The sequence below is a fragment of the Apium graveolens genome, chromosome 8 (genome assembly GCF_009905375.1).
Source record: "Apium graveolens cultivar Ventura chromosome 8, ASM990537v1, whole genome shotgun sequence".
NCBI lineage: Eukaryota > Viridiplantae > Streptophyta > Magnoliopsida > Apiales > Apiaceae > Apium > Apium graveolens.
The window spans coordinates 30,834,692-30,847,342 of NC_133654.1; the positions used below are offsets into that span (position 1 = coordinate 30,834,692).

At 36.8% G+C, this 12,651-nt stretch overlaps 2 protein-coding genes across 2 annotated transcripts; both read left to right on the plus strand.

Moving 5' to 3' along the window:
* The first annotated feature begins 394 nt into the window (after positions 1 to 394).
* On the plus strand, positions 395 to 6,471 carry LOC141678990 (BTB/POZ domain-containing protein At2g46260-like). The gene is made up of 6 exons (XM_074485461.1): positions 395 to 711; positions 2,839 to 2,964; positions 3,247 to 3,350; positions 3,431 to 3,491; positions 4,889 to 5,168; positions 5,342 to 6,471. Exons 1-6 carry the CDS (start codon positions 570 to 572, stop codon positions 6,201 to 6,203), a joined length of 1,575 nt encoding a protein of 524 aa, XP_074341562.1. The 5' UTR covers positions 395 to 569; the 3' UTR covers positions 6,204 to 6,471.
* A 2,590-nt stretch (positions 6,472 to 9,061) lies between these two features.
* Positions 9,062 to 10,225, plus strand: LOC141679451 (uncharacterized). Its single transcript, XM_074485952.1, has one exon. The coding sequence runs from the start codon at positions 9,062 to 9,064 to the stop codon at positions 10,223 to 10,225; it is 1,164 nt and encodes a 387-aa protein (XP_074342053.1).
* Positions 10,226 to 12,651: the final 2,426 nt, after the last annotated feature.

A 12,651-nucleotide genomic window follows, 5' to 3' on the forward strand; every position in this document is an offset into this window, starting at 1 on the left:
TGCCGTACACTTTTCTTGTTTCGGTCGTCATAAACCTTCGTTGTAGTGACCGTCGTGAACACTTGCATGAAACCTCCTAAATTTTCGTTGATGTTCGTCGCAAATGGCCATCCCACACGACCAGTATCGTGTAAGGTCCGCCCGGGGCTCTGGTGATGTCGAAGAATATTCAAATATACTCCCTCCGTCCCAATTTATCTGTCTTGTTTGACTTTTGATGGTTAAATTGACTCAACTTTGACCGTAAATAATTTTTTATTATTATTATTTTGAAAAATTGAAAAATACATATTAAAGTAGATTAGACCGCAAAAATATCAAATAAGACGGATAAATTGAGACGGAGAGAGTATTATAATCTCAAAGTTGAATAGATTCGAAATTGATAAGCCGAACCTCCCGAATCCGCATTTTAAAATCGATGTTAGAGAGAATTTTGGTTGACCCCGGTCATGGTTCGTAGAATGTTCTAGAATAGTAATTTAAAAACTTTATCAATTTTCCGCGTTTTCCGTTTGTTCTTTCTACATCTACACACACGCATAACTCCACTCGCAAAGACAGCAGTTATGGAAACTGAAATGGGTGCTGGTAACTTTGGTTTTGCATTCGACAACCCTAAATTTTCCGATCGGGTTTTATCCATCGAAATCGTACCCGACCCAGTTGAACCCCTACCCAATGGCACTCTCGTTATCAAACAACAAAATGGTACCACTGTTCTTGTTTTGTTTATATTTTTTTTTGTTAATATTTTGTTATGTCTAATGTAAATATTGCGATATTTATGTATACTTTGTGTTAGAGATTGTTCCGGGGTTGTCGTTCTTTTATGTAATAAAATTGTCAATTATTACTATGCTGTTAGTTCTTACAAATTTACAATGGATGTTTCCCATGTGGATTATTATGATTTCGGGTCTTTTTTACTCTTATACTGAGTTTGAAAGAGTGCAGGTGTACGCAGTGTGTGTGGCTGTGTATGCTTAATTTTGGAAATTTTTGGCTCCCTAAATATAATAAAAAAATTGTTACTCCAACGGTGGTACCTATATTAGCTATCTGTAATTTAGAAAGTAATATTTATTCAACATTATATAGGTAAGGAGTTGGGGTGGGGGGTAGAGTAGAAATATGTTGTCTTATGGTGAACTGATGATGATGTGGCATTAATGGTATGACTAGTTAAACATTGACAAGGACTTTGAACTCCAACAATGTTGTTCCTTATTTCATATTATATTATTAAAAGTACTTTTCATACACTATATAATAGAGAGAAATAAATTGTTTTAATTTTTATTATTAAATGAAAGTAGCACATGCTAAGAAGAAGGGGGAGGTTAGCTATTTATAAGTAATGCTATTATTAAGTAATGGAAGAAGGATCTTAGTGAAATAAGGAACCATTAGGATTCAGTTGGTGCATATTTTGTAGCAGCCTTATTCCGTAGATTAAATCTTTGGATGACAAATAGCTTATCTCTTGGAGTTGCTCTAAACCCCTTAAAATATGTACGGCTACACAAATATAGGTAATACTTGAGTTGTCTAACCTAATATTTAGAAGATATTACATATATGTACTTAATAAAAACTATTTTTTAGCCCCCACTATAACAAAAATTTTAAATAAATATATTAGCTATAATTTTTTCTTCTATTTTAGTCCCTGTTTCTAAAATTTTCTGGCTCCGTAGCTGGGTGGTGGTAGGCTTGAGCTTAGGTCTTGGTACCGAACTAAGAGTTTATGAAAACCTTTTGGTCAACACTGTCTCCAGATCCATTTGACTCCTTAGCCACCATTTCACATAAAAAATATGAGCCCATCAGGAATTTCATATACTCTACCAACCTCAACTAATTAGCTGCTCACAGCAGGGTTACCTTTGCTTCTAATTCATCTATTCTGGAATTGGTTTGAGATTGATTTTTTCTAGCAGATTCATGGAATTGTTTCACTATACAATGGAGTTGCTCACATTTACCTCCATGGTTATAAAAGTTTTCTTATGTTTCTGAATGATATTCTTGTAAGCTCTGCCAATGTTGTCATGATATATATTTAGAGTTCTAGATCATTGAAACTACTTGTGGTGGAAGAAGGAAGAAAAAAATTTAAAGAAATAAGAGGAGAAAACAAATAATTGTTTTATTCATTTCCATAAGTGACTGTAACTACTGATACATTTAGGATCCTGGCAATCCCAATTGTAACTCAGTGTGGCCTTCATTTCACACTACGACTAATGGAACTGGTAAACTAATATTATAATACTCCCTCTGTTTTTTATTATACGACGCTTGACTTTTTGCACACACTTCAATGTGTTTTGATTGGGTAGTTATTCTCATTATTTTTATTTTTTTTCTTTTTTAAATAGAAGTAAACAAAAAATACTATAATTTGCAAACAGATTTTTTTTGAAATAATATTTCTAACTACTTGGTCAATACACATTGAGATGTGTGCAAAAAGTCAAACGTCATATAATAAAAAATAGAGGGAGTACAACTTATAATTAACGACATCTTTGGACTAACTGGCATCGTTAAAAGAAACTCACAAAACGGCACCACACTCATTATTTTAAAATCCCCCCGCCTAGAAAAGCAAACCCTAATTCTCAATTCCATACAATCGTGACAACATTGACTATTATACTAGTTTGTATATCACTAGAGCTTTATGAAATTTGAGCTTTGTGTTTATGTGTAGGGTGTGTACACTTGTATGGCTTATGTGAAGTTTCATCCACACTTAATGTAGGCATTGTCATAGTTTGATTTTATTTAGGTTTATTTATTACTGATCAGATAATTAATGAGCTCTACCAGGTGACTGCACCAGCATGCTTGGCGAAGAACCAGCTATCAAGTGTAGTACGACGGATGCCAAAGATGGTATAGCTTCTGAAAACCAAGACAAGGACGGCAATTCAATGATTAAGGAATCATTTTCAGGTTGTTTATTAAGGTTTAGGAGTGGTACATATATCACTCTCTAGTAGTAGTACTGGTAACTTTAATATGGGATTTTAGTTTTTAAAAACACAGTGCCCTACCTAAATGGTGTCTAATTAAAAAGGTATTGATCATAGATCAGCTGTGTTCATTCACAGTGCTTGTCAATCGCATCGTTATTAGTACGTTAAGAAATCACTTGCTCTAAATTGTAGTCTCAAGTCTAAAATGTTTTTTGTTTGGAAGTCTTATATCTATTGACACATCTTGATGCCTCTATAGAAGAAGAAGCTACTTGGAGCAAGGACTTTTCTGCTGTCAGTCGAGTGAAGACTATACACATCAGTTCTGCAGTACTGGCAATAAAGAGTCCATATTTCTACAAGGTCAAAGTCGTCAAGCTGTCATATGCTGCTTTGTACTTGAGCTTATTAGTAACTTTTGCATTTGAACTTTTGCATTGCAGTTATTTTCAAATGGGATGAGAGAATCAGAGCGAGTTGCAAAACTGCAGATTCATACCTCTGGTAAAAATGACAGTGACAGCTTTTATTTCATTCCTAGCTGCTATTATACTAAAAGTTATATCATTTCATGGAGCCAGAAACATGTTATAAATTTAATGTGACATGTAAGCTTGATACTTTGCTTCTATTAATTCCAGATTTAGATGTATTGCGTATGGGAAATTATGAAGGACTTGGAAAAAGATAAGAAAAGAGAAAAGTTGCATGGTTGGCATTACCTTTTCCCTGAAGAGAATTAACATATACCCAAAATAAAATCCAATTTGATAGAGCCTCAATAAGGTACACGTATTTCGAGGCTCAGCGAGAAGGATGTCTAGGCTGTCTAATTGATAGTACTAAGGTAATAAAAATACTAATATAGATGTTACAAATAATTAGCATGAATTTGGGAGAACAAATAAATATCTTTTATATTTGGCAAGTACTGAATGTGACAGAATATATTGTCAAGAGAGGAGTTGAGAGAGGCTGGCAGAAATTAGTTTTTAATTAGCTACTTAACCTATAGGGAGAGTACCAGGTCTCTCGAATACCTTGGCATTTATCTTTCTGATTTTGTATTCAATAAAACACACTCAAATCTCTCATATTTTAAGGCCATTGTTAATATTGTTGCTGGCGTATATCACAGTTATTAAATAGAGGTAATTTAACTTGAAGGTAAAATGTATCACATCTCAAGTATTTCAAAGAAAAAAGAAAAAAAGGATCACTTCTAAAGACCTTGACAGGAAGATTTAATCTCTAGATATTAGAAGTGTCCTGTAAAGTTCATCTATGACCAACTTAAAAGTTCCTACTTGATATACATTTTTCAATGTAATGAAGTTTCTATCTAAATTTCTTTCTAATGAATGAGGTTGTTGTCAGCTCACCTTACATATTTATGAGGACATGGGGCTTGACTGCCAAGCACAAAGCGCCCGAACTCTACCGTTCTCTTTCTAAAGAATTAAGACTGTCAGCTGACAATTGACGACGACGGACGGTGGAATTCCCATTAGACATTGTCATGACACACATATATATGTGTATAAGCACACATGTATGCATATGCACATAGACAGACAGATATGATCATATACATATCAGTGCTCATTTATCATCTGCGCCATATAGCGTCAAACCCTCATTGGCTACCTGAACGTCATTTGGTATGCCGCATGAGCTATGCTTGGTGCCACGAAGTCCAGTAAACAACTTGTTTGTCTATTATTGAGAAATAAAATCTGTCAAACTTATTTTTATAAGAATGTCCAATTACTAATCTCTGTGTTATTAATTTTAGTGTCACCGTATTGTTTTTCCTTCTATGGTGTTTCCAGATATACTGATTTATTAAAATATGAGCTTATCCCTTATTTTACTCTATTCTTTTAATTCTTTTAATACAGAGGAAGCTGCCCTTATGGAGCTTCTGAATTTTATGTACAAAAATTCTTTGTCAACGGCAACGCTTTATAGTTTGCTGGATGTACTGATAGCCGCAGACAAATATGATGTTCCATCATGTATGGAGTATTGCAGCCAGCAACTAAGCAAGCTTCCCATGAACTGTGACCTGGCTCTTAGCTATATGGATCTTCCCGCAAGTGTTTTGCAAGCTGTTGCACTTCAGGAGCTTACAGATTCAGCGAAGAAGTATATTGCTGTTCAGTTCAGAGACGTAAAGAAGTGAGAGCTCTAAATTTCAGCTTTGTTATTTTTGTTATTGCGAGTTGGATCTTCGTTGTTTTCAGAGTTTTTCTAGAAAGAATCATGCTTGTTAGGTCAATATTTGCTATAAGTTTTATGCTGCAAACTTGCCAAAAATGGCAGCTGATAAAACTTTGTGCAATATTTTCCAGATTCGAAAACCTGGTGTTAAACTTGTCGTTAGCTGGAATAGAGGCTATCCTATCAAGTGATGATATTCAGGTATGTTCTGAAGATGTTGTTTACGATCTTATACTGAAGTGGGCTGAAGTTCACTACCCACAACTGGAGGAAAGAAGGGGAGTACTGGAGACACGCCTTCGTCACCTCATTCGGTTCCCATACATGACTAGCCAAAAATTAAAAGAAGTTTCAACATGCACCTATTTTAGTCCTGAAGGTGCATCTGAAATTGTTCTTGAGGCTCTGTTTTTTAAGAATGAGACACCACACAGACGGCATCAACTTGCTCTGGGCCCGCATGCTGCAGACCAAAAGATTGATAACCCAGGTCAACGTTTTGTGGGACGGGCGTACACTTGTCGGCCAGTCAGGGCAGTTGTAATTGAGCATCCTCGTGATCATTGTGTTGCATATCTGGACCTAACGCGGGAGGAATGTGTGCGTTTATATCCTGCAGGGGTTACTAGCTCAGAAGATTTTCATCTTGGTGAGCATGGTTTTTACCTTTTGGCTTACTGCAACATGGATGTGCAAAATGTATCAGAGCGCTTTGGCCTCTTCTTGGGAATGCGAGGAAATGGATCTGCCAGTTTGAAGATGGACTATGAACTTGCAGCTTGGTCAAGGAGTCAAGGAGTGTACAGGACTGAGGATAAAGGCAGCGACACATTGACAGAAGGACAATATGTTGGAAGTAGGAATCTGTTCAACACAACGTGGAACGCCTTCATTGCTGACGATAGTCCCTTCTTCATCAATGGCAAATTGCACCTGAGGGTTACAGTTTACCTTGGGATGAATAAAGGTCCAGATTATCACTATTTCAGTTAATAATGCCCAAATTGCCCCTTTAGGGTAGAAAGGCCCAAAATTTCACCTCATAATGTCATATAATGTTCCGTTTTTTAATACATACAAAACGGAACATCATCTTCCGTTTTGCCTCTTATTTTTTTAATAAAGTAGCAACCTGACTTCAAGTCACGTTTTGTATTTCCTTTATTTTATGTTTTGTTTTCTTATTTTAAGCTTGTTTTGATGTATTATTTAGAGTTCCGGAAACATCATTTAATGTTACGTTTTTCAATATTTATATTTATTTAATATTTTTAAAATTTATAAATCATAATTTAACAATTTTTAACATTTAGGATTCACCAATTCCCTTTTGGGTTTTAGAAATATTTAAAAAGAAATTAATAAATGTTACACCGATTTAGGGTTTCCTAAATTCTAGCGCCTAAACCCTAATTTAATATAGGGTTTAGGCTAAATCCTAATTTAATCTAGGGTTTAGGGCCTACCCTAGGAACCATAAATATTAATTTTAAATTAAATAATTATAAAATTAACAGTTTTTTAACATTTAGGGTTCACTAATTCCCTTTTGGGTTTTAGAAACATTTAAAAAAAATTAAAAAATCTTACACCGATCCCTATGAACCATAAATATTAATTTTAAATTAAATAATTATAAAATTTAAGGATGTAACTTAATTTAATAATTTTTAACATTTTAGTGTTCAAAAATTCCCTTTTGGGTTTTAGAAAATAATTTAAAATATTTTTTATTAATTTATGATTTAATAATTTACAAGATATAGTGTTTTGTTTATATTTTTTTTAAAAAAAGGTAAAAACGTTACTTTATGTGTTGCTACAAAACACTGCTTTATCTAACGTTTTGCCCTATAAAAAAATCAAAGTGCTAAAACGGTACACGAAGTTCCGTTTTCCCATATAAAAAAAATTAAAGTGCTAAAACGGCAGACGAAGTTTCGTTTTACCTTTAAATAAAAAAATCAAAACGGAACACGGTGTTCCGTTAAGAAGTGACATATAGGGCCATTTTTTTCGAAATCTTTTTCAAAAATGATAATTTGAACAATGTTCTATGTCAAATTGACATATAAGGCCACCACCCCATGGGATTTAATACATTTAGATTTAAGGTTGTGTGTATCTCCTTAAAAATATAGTTGTATAAATATTACCACTGCATCGTTATTTTCAATTTCCGGACCACTGCATCACTAGGGCTACATTCATTAACAACATAAGCCTGCCAGAGGCATCCTTTGAGCCTGTCGGACCCGTGGATATGTCACTGCTTGTGGCGGTTCACTAATGATGACCAAAAAAGAGGAGTGTTAGGTCTTTCAATATCTTAAGCAACGAGCGTCTCCAAAAAAACTCAACTCGTATCTTAGATTCAACAATAAAGAGTAAGGCTTAAATTAGAGCTCCAGGAAATTATTAGATTTTCTTACAATTTTAAGTATATCTTATTTATGTAAGTCTCATCTGTATGATGAGTTTTCTCTCTGTCTCATCTATTGGTAAGTTTTAAATCTTTTTCTTTTCGCTGTTTTCTTTTCAAATACGGTGTTCTGTGTCAATCTATTATTCATGGCGAGCTCTGGAAATGCTGAAAACTTGGAAGAGGCATATTCAAAGCTCTCGTTGGAAAATGGAGATGAGGATTTTGGCCTGGTGTTGGAGGATGTTCCGAAGAACGGCGTGAAGCAAGATTATAACAGGTGTTTGGTGGGTAGATTCTTAACAAATAGGAAGGTGAATTTTATGGCAATGTAAGATACCTTGGCGTCAATATGGAGACCGGTTCAGGGGGTGTTCATGGAGGAGACGGATCAACCAAATATTTTCCTATTTAAATTCTTTCATGATCTTGATATGCAGAGAGTTCTGAATAATGGTCCTTGGACTTTTAATCAACAAGTCCTTCTTATTAAAAGGTTAAATGTGGATGAACAACTAAAGGACATTAAGCTATCGGAACTCTACATATGGGTCTAAATTTATGATGTCCCGCTTGGTTTCAAGTCAGAATATGTGCTGAAATCCATAGGTAATTATGTGGGGAGATTTCTGGAATCAGATTCTAAGAACTTTGAAAGGATGGGTAGAAATTATTTAAGGATTATGGTGGCTATTGATGTGATGAAACCGTTAAAAAGCAAGATGCGAATTAAAAAAGCTGGAGGCGATTGGATGTGGTTCCAGTTTAAGTATGAGAGATTGCCTTCATTCTGTTTTTTCTGTGGGTTAATAGGACATACTGAGAAGTTTTGTGAGGCGTTGTTTGATAATCCTCAGGGTACAGAAATCAGAAACTACGACGGGTCCTTACGTGCAACAATGCGTAAACAGAGTATAAGTGCAGAAAGTATGTGGTTAAGGGGAGCTGACGGTGCGTTTGTAAATCCGGTGAAGTCAAACGAGAAAGAGGTGGAGGGGGAATCAAGTCAGGCTGTTGGAAAATCCCATGATCGTAGGAGTATGCAGCGAGATGCTAGGGAGAAAGAAACAAGGGTAGTTGCATCTACTATAAATCATGAGAAAATAGTGGAAAATTTAAATGCTAGAGAAGATAATCCCGTTATTGATGGGATAATAGTATCCAAACAGAAAAGACAGCGGGTGGGAGAGGGGAAGGATAGGACGGGCATTATTTCAAATTTTGAAGTTGGGCTCGAAAATGGGCTGGATACTATAATGAGTGAAGATGAACAAGACCAAAAAAACTTGGCATTGGCGGGACCTGTCACCCAGGCCCGCCCGCCACAATGAGTACGTTATTTTGAAACTGTAGAGGCTTGGGCAATCCTCGTACAGTTCAGGTTTTATTGGACCTTGTCCAATTAAAGAAGCCCATGTTTGTTTTCTTAATGGAGACTATGGTGAATCAAGATAGAATTGAAGGTATTCTAGCTAAGATGAGGTATGAGGGTCTGTTTACGGTAGCTGGAACGGGACATGGAGGGGGGCTAGCTCTTCTTTGGAGACATGTAGCTAATATTAAGATAGAGTCATCATCTCAAAATTTTATTGATGCAGAGGTCAAGATAGATGATATTAATAAGTGGAGACTTACTTGTATCTACGGTTTTCCGGAGAGGTCGAGGAGAAGAGATTCGTGGGATTTATTAAAGTCATTAGCAGCAATATCATCTCTGCCATGGGTTATCCTGGGAGATTTTCATGATTTACTTCGTGAGGAAGAGAAGAAGGGGCGCCATAAACATCCAACTTGGCTGTTGAATGTTTTTAGGGAGACTGTGTGTGGAATCTCGGATTTGCCTATGGAAGGGTATCCATATACGTGGGAAAGAAGTCGCGGTACGGAAAGATGGGTGCAAGAAAAACTGGACCGGGTGTTTGTGAATGAGGGATGTAAATCGCTTTTTCCTACAAATAAGGTTTATAATCTGATAGCACCATCTTCTGATCATTCTGCCATTTTTCTTCAAGTAAGTGTTTGGCGACCAGTTGCTAGAAATTACAAATTTCGTTTTGAAAACTGTTGGTTAAGAGAATCAAGATGCAGTGATATTGTTGCTGAAAGTTGGAGGAGAACGGAGGGGTTGAATATGGAGCAGAGAATTGAGGTATGTGGGTTTGAGTTAAAAAAGTGGGGGGATACTTTAGTAAAAGATTTTCAGAAGAGACTTCAGAGAGTGAGAGAGACACTGGAACGGTTTAGAGGCCTTTATGATGCTTACTCGGTGCAATGTTTGAGAGAGGCGGAGACAGAGTATGCCAAAATTCTTGTTCAAAAAGAAGATTTCTGGAAGCAAAGGGTTAAGCAGTTTTGGTTGAAAGAGGGTGATAGCAATTCTAAGTATTTCCATTCGTATGCTTCAGCAAGAAAGAAGAAAAATCACATTAATCAACTGAAGAATAGTGAAGGGAGTTGGGTGAACTGGGCTTCAGGGCTAGGCAATGTTATAGAAGACTATTATAGTGATCTGTTTGCTTCTAGAGGAGTGAGGGCTGACGAGGTGTTGGACTGTATTGGAGAACGAGTTACTGGGCTCAGAATGAGGAGTTAATTCGTGATTTCAATGAGGAGGAGGTAAAACAAGCAATTTTTGCTATGCACCCGGATAAAAGTCCAGGACCGGATGGAATGAATCCCGGGTTTTATCAGAAATTCTGGAGTATAATTGGTAAAGACGTGGCTAAGGAGTGTATCCGAGTGTTAAATGAAGGTATAATTCCGGGGAGTCTTAACGATACAGTAGTGGTTCTAATCCCAAAGAAAGCGAATCCAGAAACGATGGCTGACCTCAGGCCCATCTCGTTGTGTAATGTAATGATGAAAATAATCACGAAGATGTTAGCAAATCGTTTAAAGGTGGTTTTACCAAGCATTATATCTGAAACTCAAAGTGCTTTTGTTCCTGGGCGTTTGATCACGGATAATGTAATTGCAGCTTTTGAGGTGAATCATTGGATGCATAGGAAGACTAAGGGTAAAACAGGATACGCGGCTCTTAAGATTGATATGAGTAAAGCATACGATAGAGTGGAATGGGAGTTTGTTTTGGGTGTAATGGAAAAATTGGATTTTGATGCGAAGTGGAAAAGATGGATTTAGCTTTGTATGTCAACAGTTTCTTATAAATTCACAGTTTCGGGGAATGAGATAGGTCCGGTGACTCCAAGTCGAGGTCTACGACAAGGGGACCCTATATCGCCTTATCTTTTTCTTCTTTGTGCTGAGGGCCTATCTGCGATGATCTGTAGAAAACAAGTGATGGGGGCTATTCATGGATGCAAAATTGCTAATGGGGCGCCTATTATCACTCATTTATTTTTCGCAGATGACTGCTATCTTTTCTTTCGAGCAACTGTGAGTGAAGCGGAGAATATTAGAGAGTGCCTTGTGTTATATGAGAGAGCTTCCGGACAGCAAATTAATTTTCAGAAGTCAGCAATCTCTTTTAGTCGGAACAATGTGGACTCGATTGTATCAGAGGTTTGTCAAGTTTTTCAGGTGCAAGTTCGTAATGATGACATGTATCTTGGGCTCCCAAAAATGGTTTCAAGCAACAGATGGGAAACGTTTAGATATGTGAAAGAGAAGATATGGAATAGACTTCAAAGCTGGAAAGGAACAACTGTTTCTAGAGGAGGGAAGGAAATTATGATTAAGTCAGTAGTGCAATCGATTCCATCGTATGTTGCAAGTGTGTTTCTTCTTCCAAAAAAGTTATGTGAGGACATAGAGATTCTAATGAACAGGTTTTGGGGGTTGTCGAATGTAGAGAAGAATAAGGGGATTAGGTGGATGGCATGGAATAAAATGTGTTATCCAAAGAAATTTGGGGGGATGAGATTTAAACGCATTTAGGAGTTTAATGTGGCTATGCTAGGTAAGCAGGCTTGGAGAATTCTTACGCAACCTCACTCGTTTATTTCAAGACTATTGAAGTCTCGATATTTCCCAAAGTGTAGGTTTGAAGAGGCCATTTTAGGAAATAATCCGAGCTATGTTTGGCGTAGTATAATGGCAGCTCATCATCTTATTTGTGGTGGGAGTGTGAAAAGAATAGGAAGGGGGGAAACAGTAAATATTTGGAAGGATCCGTGGCTACCTAGTTGGAACCAAACAAAGATCACAACTCCGGTCGTTCAAGGGTTGGAGGAAGCCAATGTGAGTGGTCTTTTGAAGCTTGATCAACTGAGTGGGATTTGGAGATTCTTAGAGACTTGTTCAATGAGCAAGATGTGGTTCAAATCCAAAAAATCCCGCTGAATTGTTCCAGGGAGGAAGATTCTTGGATGTGGATTGATGAGGAGAAAGGGAATTACTCAGTTAAGAGTGGCTATCGTAGACTTTGTCAAAATGAGTATGGTCTGCCTAACTCGGAGTTTGAGTTTAACTGGCTTAAAATTTGGAACTTGAATGTTCCTCCGAAGGTGAAAATCTTTGTGTGGAGAATGCTGCAGAACTGTCTTTCAACATTGGAAAATCTCAGGAGTCGTTTTGTTGAAGTTTATCCTATCTGCTCAGTGTGTCATAATCATTTGGAAAGCGCTGAGCATGCTCTGTTTTATTGCTCTTTTGCTCAGAGTTGCTGGAACAGAGTGAAGGTGGATGTTGCTTCAAGTCCAGACCTGTCGGTTAGAAATATAATGAAGGAGTTTTTTAAGACTAAGTCTTCTAAGGAGATGGAAATCATATGTTCAGTAGTATGGCAGATTTGGGATCACAGGAATAATGTAGTATGGAATAAAAAATTCAAAACTCCGTCGATGGTGGTTAATGAAGCAAGTGTGTATCTATTTCAATGACAAAGGGCTCAGAGTAATCAGGTTATTCATAAGAAGTTAAATGACAGGGAAGGGGTTTTAGTGTGGAAGAAGCCAGTGTTGGGTTGGTTTTCGTGCAATATAGATGCTGCAGTGTTTGAAAAGGAAGGCAGGAGCTCATTTGGCTGTGTGTTAAGGAATGATCAAGGACAGTTCATAG